The sequence below is a fragment of the Rhododendron vialii genome, chromosome 4a (assembly GCF_030253575.1).
Source record: "Rhododendron vialii isolate Sample 1 chromosome 4a, ASM3025357v1".
NCBI lineage: Eukaryota > Viridiplantae > Streptophyta > Magnoliopsida > Ericales > Ericaceae > Rhododendron > Rhododendron vialii.
The window spans coordinates 7,603,780-7,615,000 of NC_080560.1; the positions used below are offsets into that span (position 1 = coordinate 7,603,780).

Genomic DNA, 11,221 nt, shown 5'->3' on the forward strand with positions numbered 1-11,221 from the left:
TGTTTTTTAGAACCTACAAAATTGTGTTTGGAGGAACTTTGAGAGATTTGGGTAGGGAAGTAAATGCCAATATCAATGTCCTCTTCTTCAACCCCACAGAATTTATTAAGGGTGAGTTTCCCCTAGCCCCAAAAAATACGAATTTCAAAACTTGACATTCTCTTCACATGTATCAATTTTTGAGACTAAAGGTTGTTTTTTAGGAATCAAAGTTGCTGATGTCAATAAGATGTAGCCCAAGGTATTTTGGGAAACTCAACCTAATTTTCCTTTGATAATTCCACATACCAAAGACTGCATGTTAGTTAGTATACAAGTCTGCCAATATATATTTCAATCCCTCAAACTCTACAATGCCAAACAAAGACTTTTTTTTTATAATCGGATGTCCGAGCCAGCTTGCGCACCTCAACTAATTCCGAGACCCTGAAAATAACAATTAGGCATAAGTCCCAGTGACCCCAAGGTTTAGAATGTTTGGCCTCCCACACGTCCAAACAAAGACTTGCAAGTTGCACCAATGAGACGACTAGAATTATGTGGTTGGACTTGGACATTCATGTTCCTGCTTATATAACTTCAATTGAACATACTCCGATTGAGAACTCAGACCACACACCAAGATGAGTCTCATAACAAAATTACTCTCAATTTCTGTCCTACCCTTATTTCTCTCTCTCATCCCATTGCTTCAAATCAAAGCCCTTGCCCTTAACCCAACGACATCCCTTAGTCATATTAACCCTATTAATGTTGCTGGCAACGAGACCGATTTCCATGCATTATTGGCCTTCAAGTCGAATATTTTCCCAGAATATCAACAGGCCTTGAGCTCATGGAATGAATCTCTCCATTTCTGTCACTGGAAAGGTGTCAAATGCAGTCGTCGACACGAATGAGTCATCGTTATAGACCTCACATCTAGAGGTCTAATGGGCTTTTTGTCTCATTACATCGGAAACCTTAGCTTTCTCCACGAGCTTAGCCTCAAAAACAATACTTTCATTGGTGAAATTCCAACCGAACTCGGTAATCTTTTTAGGTTACAGAAACTGGATCTGGAGCTTAACGGTTTCAAAGGTACAATTCCAACAAGCCTATTCCGTTGCTCAAATCTAACATACCTTAGTGTATCCACAAACAAGCTAGTTGGAGAGTTCCCGAAAGAACTTGCTTATTTTATGCCGAGACTCGTAACACTCTACATTGATAGAAATAATTTCACAGGAGGCCATGGGATTCCTCCTTCGATTGGGAATCTTACCTCTCTGGAACACTTTGACGCCTGTGACAACCCTTTTGGAGGAAGCATTCCAAATGCTTTGGGTCAATTGAAAAATTTAAGAGAACTTTGGTTGGGTAACACTACAATTTCAGGTACCATCCCTCCTGCCTTATACAACCTATCGTTGCTAATTAGATTATCAGTGCCTCATAATCAACTTTGGGGTAGTCTTCCGCCTTCTTTCGGTTTCATGTTCCCTCACCTTGAGGCCCTTCACCTATTCACCAACAAATTCAATGGACCCATTCCACTTTCAATATCCAACTGTTCACAGTTGGTACTACTCGAGTTGGATGAGAACAATTTCGGTGGAAGCCTAAGAAATGATTTCGGAGCCCTACGAAATCTCCGTTTTATAAGTCTGTCGGATAACAACTTTAAAACTAGGGGATCTAATGGACTATCCTTTCTTAGTTCTTTCACCAATTGTAGCAATTTAGAATCGATGGATTTGGATAATAACGAATTTGGAGGTTTATTACCGGATTCTGTGGGCAATCTATCAATCTCTCTTGATCAGTTGAGAATAAGTGGAAATCAAATCTATGGATCTATTCCATCAACAATAGGAAAACTAGTGAATCTTGAAGTTTTAGAACTAAATGACAACCTATTCACAGGCTCAATTCCTGAGAGCATAGGTTATCTTCATAAGTTGCAATACTTGTCATTTTCATACAATACAATCTCAGGTGAAATTCCAAAGTCTATTGGAAACTTGTCAATGATGAATAAACTTTACTTAGAGAAAAACAGACTAGAGGGAGCCATACCTGCGAGTCTTGGCAACTGTCAGAATTTGTTAATTCTAACACTTTCTGATAATAACCTTAATGGGAGCATACCAAGACAACTTTTGATGGTCTCTTCTCTTTCAATTGCATTGCATCTAGCTCGCAACCGTTTGTCTGGATCCTTGCCACCTGAGGTTGGAAAGCTCAAAAATTTAGCAGAGATTGATATCTCCGAGAATGGTTTGTTTGGTGAAATTCCTAATACTCTTGGTAGTTGCAGTAGCCTTGAAAATCTATTTTTGAAACAAAATTTCTTTCAAGGATCTATTCCTCCATCAATGAAATCTATGAGAGGTATTCAAAATTTGGACCTCTCCCACAACAACTTATCCGGTCAAATTCCTACATTCTTAGGGACATTTGACTTGAAGAATCTCAATTTGTCTTTCAACAATTTTGAAGGAGAGTTACCAATGAATGGGGTTTTCACAAACGCAAGTGCAATATCAATTGCCGGAAATCATAGGCTTTGTGGTGGCATTTCTCAACTACAACTACCGCGGTGCACTACAAAAAAATCGAGAAACAAGATGTCTCGTTCGCAGATGTTAGGAATCATTGCAGCTTCGGTACTTGTAGGAGTAACCGCAGTATCATCTTTCCTCAAATGTTGGTTCAAGAAGAAAAGAAACACAAAACCTAAGGTTTCATTATTGAAAGATCCATTCTTGAAAGTCTCTTATGGAGAACTTCTCAAAGCAACTGAAGGTTTCTCTTCAACGAATCTACTTGGTTTTGGTAGTTTCGGCCGTGTGTATAAAGGTGTTATTAAACAAAACGGGGAGTTAGTTGTTGCGGTCAAAGTACTTGACCTTCAAACTACTGGCGCTACCAAGAGTTTCATGGCAGAGTGCGAAGCCTTAAGGAATATTCGACACCGAAACTTGGTTTCGATCATAACGTCGTGTTCTAGCATGGATTTTCAAGGTAATGAGTTTAAAGCTCTAGTATACAAGTTCATGCCGAATGGAAGTCTAGATAAATGGTTGCATGCTATTCCAGAAGAAAATAATGGAGAACGTGAGTTCGTGGGACTCAATCTTCTACAAAGAGTAGACATTGCCATAGATGTGGCTTGTGCACTTGATTATCTTCATCACCAATGCGAAATGCCAATTATTCACTGCGATTTAAAACCGAGTAATGTCCTTCTTGATGATGACATGGTTGCCCATGTTGGAGATTTCGGTCTAGCTAGATTTCGTGGAAAGCTCAACAGTCCAAGTACTAGTAGTTCAACAGCAATAAGGGGAACCATTGGATATGCAGCTCCAGGTAACACCAAATTTCAGCACAAGAGTAGTTAGTTAGACACCATGAAAATGTTAAATGGGTTGTGATTTGTCCATGTCATTCAAGATATTGAATTGCGTATTGTCTCATCATGATACAAACCATATTCAATTGTTTAGAATGAGTTGATTTTTTTCCGGAAACTCTTAAAACATATTTTAAACAAATTGATCGGCTCCGATCATTTGAGTGTAATTCTAATTAGTTTTGTGTGAAGGGAACCGGCTCTTACATATTAGTGTAGATGTACTAGTTTTATATTAGAAAACTCACAGGGTGTATTGAAGCAAGTTTTCTCTTTCTTTTCGTATTGCTTTGGTTATCCAAAAGTGGATGCTTTGGAGTTAAAGTTTGAATGTTACCAATTGCAGAGTACGGTCTGGGAAGTGAGATGTCAACTAGTGGAGATGTTTATAGCTATGGGATCTTGTTGTTGGAGATGATAACAAGGAAGAGACCTACTGACAAAATGTTTGAGGCAGACCTTAATCTTCATAACTTTGCAAGGATTGCCTTGCCTCAACGTGTGATGGAGATTGTAGACCCTATGCTTTTAACCGAGGAGACATGTGGCAGCAAAATAATGGAAAATCTGATCTCCCTCATCAAGATAGGACTGACATGCTCTACAGAGTCCCCAAAAGACCGAATGAACATAAATATTGCACTCCATGAGCTTCATCTGGTCAAGAACAATATTTTGAATGTAAGCAGTTGAAGATCTTACTCAATATTTTGTAAATTTGTTCTTTTTTGATTTTCTCTATTTCTCTGATATTGGCATCAATACTCCATGGTTTTGTTTTTCTAGGCCAACATTGATAGCTAGACATTGTTGATAATTCAGTGTATCCGACGCAGCATACGCGTATCCGAGGCAGCATACGCACTATGTGGACTCGATCCGCGTTTGGATTGATTAGATTAGTAACAGAGTTGTTTTAGTTACTTACAAAGGTTAAGCATTATATTTTAAATTCATTCAATATTTTGTAAATTCGTTCTTTTATGGTTTTGAACTTTCTCCTTTTCTTCGATATCAGCTTCAAACCTCCATGGTTTTATTTTTCTAGGGCAACATTGATAGCTAGACATTATTGATAACTCAAGGTGTCCGAGCCAGCATATACACTATGAGGACCTGGCCCGCGTTTGGATTGATTAAATTAGTAACCTAGTTGTTTTAATTAGTTAGAGAGGTTAAGCATTATATGTCTTTGGTACATTTTGATATTTTGTAGTTTTGTCAACTACTCCAGTCAAGTCTAGGGGGAGCCAAATCATATCGTAAACTAGTTTTATATTTGGCCAGAGAGAGAGAGGGGGGCAAAACAATTGTCTTTGTTCTTCGAAATTTCAACCTCAATCTTGTGTTTGTGATCATATGTTATTATATTGTGATGCCTCAATATCTATCTTTGAGTAAACTTTAGACTTAGCTTGAAAACCCCCATTAATGGTGCCATTTTTTCCCCTCTCTGGACAACTGGTACACCTCCGGCGATCAGTAATCTTCTGAAAATTCCCTAGGACTCTATAAAACCTGTTTTTGGATGATTCTTGCACCAAATTCTGAATCTGAACTCGAATTCATCCGTTTTCCATCCTGGTCCTGTTCTGACCACATTTGGTGTGTTGAGTTTTCACCCTATATACTTGTGGGCATTTCTAGCCTTTGAGTTCTTGAGGACTTGTCTTCCTGACATTTTTTTCTGTGTCCCTGTAATATTACATAAATTTCTGAGTTAAATGGATATGGGTTTTCATCGGTTTCCGGGACTGCTCTGCTTAGAAACCATATTGTATAGCTCAAGCCTTACACGTTATTGATCTTGTCACTTAACGTACTTGCGCATGTGTGACGTATCATAACCTTAATAGGTTTGGTTTGATGTGTTTAGGTCCAAACATTGGGGACCCATAGCTCGCACATTTGACAAATTTGCTCGGCACGCTCTCGGTGAGTCTTGTATATGCCTTACTTGAATTTTTGAATGAGAAGGATGCGTGCTTTGTTTTGGCTTAACGGTAGAACTTATTGTTTCACATGTGCTACTATGTTGCAAATATGGTGTGTACAAGGATTTTGAACCACGTGAAGGAAAAAAAAAGAAACGCATGCTATCTTTTAAAATTTCCATGATTTTTATGAAAACGGATAATTTGGGATTCATAACTATTAATGACACGTGGTTCGAACGGTGTCCGACAGCTAGCGGAAGTGAATAGTAAGGCAAAGTAATAAGGGAGATCATAGCCAAATGATCGTGGCGTGATGTCACTTCAAAAATTTATAATATTTATATTTAGGGTGGCTCCTTAACTACCGGTGGCTGTTGAACATTTTTGTGTAGAAGTTGTTAATGAGATGGAACACTTGACATGTGATTGTTGTGAACGGGCCTAGTTGAGCCATTATTTGCTAAATGAAATGTTTGCAACATGGGCCTTAAATGTTGGATATAAAGATTTACATTTTGAGAAATGAATACGTTGACTTATTAATTCATGGAAACTAGTAAGATTTGTCACACACTAGCCTAGTGCTTCAGACATCATTGTATGTAACGTTGCAGGTAATTTATGACTTTGTGGATCATGCTTGATGGCCGAAGAAGCCTGGATGTTGTTGTTTTGTTCAATTATGTAGTAGGATTGTGTTTACTTAGACTTGTATCTTTTGTTGACGGTTGTGCCGGATTTGTGGCTAGAACTTTGGTTATGCTTAGGTTTAATCTAGGATGCTTGTAATAACTTCAATCTATCTTGCACTTAGATCTTGTTAATTTATCAGTTGTTAATTTATCACGCTTCCGCATTTTATGTTATACTCGGGTATTTTTTTTATTGATTTATAGATTCATGAGCAGAAAATCCCTAAACTATTTAATTAGCAAGCCTTAGTGAGTTAACCTCATTAGCCAGTCATAACTCATGTGTTTTTGGGTTGGGTCATAACTCATGTATTTTTGGGTTGGGTCGTGACACAGACACTTCGATTAAGCAGGGAGACCAAATCCATCTTCCATTCGACAATGTTGGAAGAAAGCAAGAATCGAATCAAATTGGTAATGCCCAACATGAACATGACCTTGCAACATTAATTATTTACATCAGTGCAAGTAATCTCTAGAAGACCAATACCAGGTTCATTAGCGCTGGTCATTTCAAGCCAGTGAAGGCAACGGGTAATGAAGGATTAAATGACATGATTCTAGTTCTTGGCATCAAAATACCTTCAGATTTTTGATTATATTGCGTTAGTGCAATTATTCGAGCGTTGTGAGTCATATAGGTGACATGATTTCTTTTTTGATCACTTAGGGAGTTGTGGTCAATTTATGCTCATCTCGACTAATCTCTGAAATTTCAATAACACCATTAGCTTGTCCCAGCCATTCAAAGCCGGGGAAGGCGGTGGGCCGGTGGCCTTTCTTTGGGTCAGCCATGACCAAATGAGATGATTCTATTGCTTGGGAACAAGTGAATGATTTATATCTCCATTATTAAGAAACATTCAATGGATTCAGAGAAGAAATATCTGAAGGCAAAAGAGGCAACAACCCCACGCCTCCATTTCTTCGGGAGAGCTTTCAATGCATTTGTTGAAAACTGATACTACCATTTTTGCTTAGCCAGAGCAACCCCAAGAAAATGTCTCCCCCAAATCCTGATTTATTTTTCTTGTTCTTTCGGTGGGAAAGTGGAGACGATGATTTGCTGATCCAAAAAAAAAATTGGAGACGATGATTTGATCCCAAAATCTTGAGTAATTGGTGTGGTAGTGATTAAACCCTTTGGTCGAGGCTTTGATATTTGGAGTACAACTTTGATGAATTGGATCTCCATTTGATTTCAATTGCCTTTCCGACCCAACTACTTTTGAGCATTCGCATTCAAGAGAGGGAAGGGAAGGGGCCGGCCTTGCAAGACAGTGACAGGGATGGTTAGAGAGAGAATTTTGGTTTATAACGCAGCGGAAAAAAATCTATATAATAAGATAGGACTGAATTTGAATCTAAAAGACAACCAACGGTCCAAAATTGTCTCCGGTATAAATCTACACCATCCATTCTACAATGGCACGCCCGTAAATGCTTGATCCATCCAAGGGTTATAATAAATGGCATTTTGGTAAAACTAGGATTAGATTTCCAAAATTTGAAACGTATAAACGCAGACATTTTGTGAAACCCCAGCCATATTCCCTTACCTCACCCTCGCTCTGTCTCCCTCTCTCGACTCTCTCTCTTCGATCACTCTCCTTTACTGTATTTAATCAGAAGACGGAAAATCACTTCCACTCCGGTCATGATTAGTAGGCGGCGGCGGAGGGAGTTCTCCGGCAGCATCAGCAGCCAAGTGGTTGTTTCTTCAGCAGTCGTTGTTTAAGCCCAGAGGTGTTGCCGTGTGGATTTCCGATGGCGAGTCTGAGTGTTTGCACCAAACGGAGCAAGTACTACGATTTTTTCCTGTCATCATCATTTATTTATGGTGTTCAATTCTCGCTTCATGTTTGATTTCATTTGTCTAAATCCTTGGTATTGTGATTCAGTGGTGGGAAACAAGCAAAGGGAACTGCATTTCGATGAGTGGGTGACCCTTCATCGGTGATCGGAGCAAAGGTTTTACGTCTCTCTCTCAACCATCTGTCTGGAACTGCACTTCTAAAATTGTAAAATTCATAGTGCATGCTATAAATCAAACTATTGAAAATTCATAGTGCATTCTAAAATTTATACTGTTCTTATTTGTGGAACTTGACTGACTACTTAGTAGCTATTGTTTCATACTTACATGCTTGATAAGTTATTTTCATGTTCAGACTGGTAAGCCGCGTGGGTCTGGAAAAGATGCATATGTAGTGTTTGTTAAAAAGCCTATATGAAAGAACGCCAAGATAATGGAGATCGAGTAAATTGATTCTTTTGGGAGCAAAATGTTTAGTTAGATTCCAAGCTACTATCAAGTGAGGTTCCTGACTATCCCATTTCCACAATCAATTGTGTTTGACAAACTGGTATTTGGATGCCATCCAAAGAAGTGCGTTCTGGATTCTATAGTTTCAGTGATTTGTTTTTTCTTTCGAATTGTTCATATAAACTGCAATTGGACAACTGTTAAAAATGTGCTCCCATCTCCACTTGCATGCACTTTGTTCGACAAAATGTGGGAGAAATACATGTATGGCATATGGGTTTTGCAGATTTTTCTTAGACTTTCAGGATATTGTTCTTCCATCACTCTTATATTTACATGTAGTTTGTGTTTTCTCAGCTTTTGATTTCAGCCTTTGATTCATTCCTTAGCCATGATTTCGGTTGCTGAAACTGATTTGCCTTTGTGCTATTCTCAGGTAACTCTGGTAACATGTCCCTTTCATAAGCATTCCAAGTATTCGAAGAAATGATTTCAATTTTTGAAGATAATTTCGGGCTCCGATTCATTCCTTAGCCATGATTTATCCGAAGTTCAACAAAATGGAAAAGACATTCCCCATGTATTTTCATTCCCTTAGCATAGAGGTTGCCTTTAACTTTTACCATACACGCCAATTATGTTAGTGTCTCACCATTTTTTCCCAAGCTAACTGCCACCATTAAATTTCTGCCCCCTATTCTAACGTTGAAATTTATGCCCCCCATTCTAACGTTTACATCCCACATGTGGGTCAGAGGTGGCCTTTTTTCCTTTAGAGGGTCCTTGGATTAAAGTAAATTGTGCCTTCTTTGTATTCTATGTTTTGCTTCATCGCTTTCCTAATTTTGGCTTTACTGCCTTCTTTGCTTCACTCAATTTTCAACGCAGCCCTCACAATTACACGAATACACATTTTAGCTGAAACTGCAGCAATGCTGTGGTTTTGAAAGGAAAATTAGTTAAGGAAATGGTAGTTCCATGTTAGTTGCGCAGAAGTTTAAGTTAAACTGCTTTATTTGATTTGGAACTCTGTTATTGAGGAACTCAAAATTTCAGTAAGATTAGTATGCTTTAATTGATGGTAGTAATCTTGAGGGTAGTAATTTCAGTAAGATTGGTATGCTTTAAAATGCCTCAACTAGATTTCACCAGTTTTAGTGTACTGTGACTACTGTCTCACCATTTTTTTTCCCTTGCTAACTGCCACCCGAAAACCAATTCCCATTAGAAATTAAAAATCACAACAGGTAATCTTGGCATCTTCACTTCACTGTTAGGATGTGGTTAGTGGCGAAAGTTGTGATGGCAATACCAATTTAGTTCCAAGACATGAGCCTCAAAACTATTATTCAATGATGCAGTTTTTGCGGTTTTTATGGATGAGAAATGTTAAAAGCTGAAAACTATGACCACGTTTAGATATGCATATTAGATATGTGGTTCATGTATTGTAATTGGTTCTCCTTCATTCATTTTGTGACAGATTTGTAGATGGATGATTTCTACATTGAACCCAAAATTTTATCTTTTGTGCAGGAAGCGACTTTTTAACACATCTCCCCCATCCTCCACCCACACCACCGCTCACCTTGCCCCTACTCAAAGACAAAGAACCTCCCCTCGCAGCAGTAGGCCCTTCCGCCAATGACCACCGGCATCCTCCCATCACCACCATGGAGTGATTCGGCCCCTCTTCTTTTCTATCCTCCATCTCCTCTAGCGAAATCACAGCAAACGATAACAACTAGGGGTAAAAACGTGTACTCATTCAGTACCTTTCTTATTCTTTTGGTCAATCCTTAACTTGGTTTTCTAACATGATTTTTTATCTTCATAAGTAGAATCCATGTTTTTGTTAAACTTTGCATTCATGGTGTACAGATGAAAACTGAATAATTAAGATAAGGGCCGTTCCTTCTTCTTCTTTTTATTTTTATTTTTTATTCTTTACGTGGCTTTTAGTTCACTGTCAAAGGACATGAACAATTAACAAAAAGAATTATGGGCGAAATTTATTTGGTTTGTTATTGACTTTTATTAAGGAGTTTTACTGATAGTTTCTCTGCTTTATTTAATCCCTTTTGAATACCTTGCCTTCCAGCATTAGTATCAAGTGTGGCATGCATAATGGCCTTTGTAATGACCATTGGGTTGAATAGTTGTGTGAATTGAAGCAGCTATTTGTTTCGAGAGAGTATTAACTGAGTTACTCAAAAACTTAATGTATATGAGAAAACTTGAAATGGACGAGGAAATAGAATAAATCATTTCTCAAGTTCTTAATGTGTACAATTTCATTTGGGCAAAATTTTGATTTGGTTTTAATTGTTTCAGGTGTGAATAAATCATTTCTCAAGTTCTGAACTTAATTGCATAATGTAGTTCAACGTTTTTTATTTTGCAGATAAGGAGATATGGAAGGTTTCGAATGGGGAAGGCATGTATGGGTATATTGGCGCCGAGGCTGCCCCTTTTATGGCACTTAAAAAATGCTTTTTGAGAAACTGGTGATTCTACATTCCAATAATTGCATATTGTGGTTTAATGTGAAATTGAGTACTTGCGATGCTCCAAGGGTAATCAAGAAGCTACTGGCTTTGGTGGTGTGCTTATGGATGACAAAGGAGCATGGATTTCAGGAATGCATCCTCGGACAAGGAGAGACTCAAGTAGAAATGGAGATGGATTTGCTGCAAGTAGTGAATCTAACCAAAGAGATGGATTTGCTGCAAGTAGTGAATAGGACCAAAGAAAATCCAGCTTCTCATCGCCCTCATAGGAATCTAATTGAGGATTGTCAGATTTGTAGTAAGAGCTCTATGAATCACACTCCACGAGAGGGGAACAAATTAAGTGACTTATGTTCTGGATTATATTGGCGAGACTCAGTGGTGGTGTTAATATGAAACACCTTTTGGAAATCTTTTTG

General features: G+C 38.3%; 1 protein-coding gene and 1 long non-coding RNA gene across 2 annotated transcripts; both read left to right on the forward strand.

Moving 5' to 3' along the window:
- Positions 1 to 483: 483 nt before the first annotated feature.
- On the forward strand, positions 484 to 6,180 carry LOC131322989 (receptor kinase-like protein Xa21). Its single transcript, XM_058354602.1, has 4 exons — positions 484 to 3,354; positions 3,744 to 4,078; positions 5,274 to 5,332; positions 5,949 to 6,180. Exons 1-3 carry the CDS (start codon positions 933 to 935, stop codon positions 5,307 to 5,309), a joined length of 2,793 nt encoding a protein of 930 aa, XP_058210585.1. The 5' UTR covers positions 484 to 932; the 3' UTR covers positions 5,310 to 5,332; positions 5,949 to 6,180.
- A 1,288-nt stretch (positions 6,181 to 7,468) lies between these two features.
- LOC131322995 (uncharacterized) lies at positions 7,469 to 10,211 on the forward strand. Its single transcript, XR_009199048.1, has 3 exons — positions 7,469 to 7,828; positions 7,928 to 7,997; positions 8,650 to 10,211. It is a non-coding gene; the product is annotated as an uncharacterized LOC131322995 (long non-coding RNA).
- Positions 10,212 to 11,221: the final 1,010 nt, after the last annotated feature.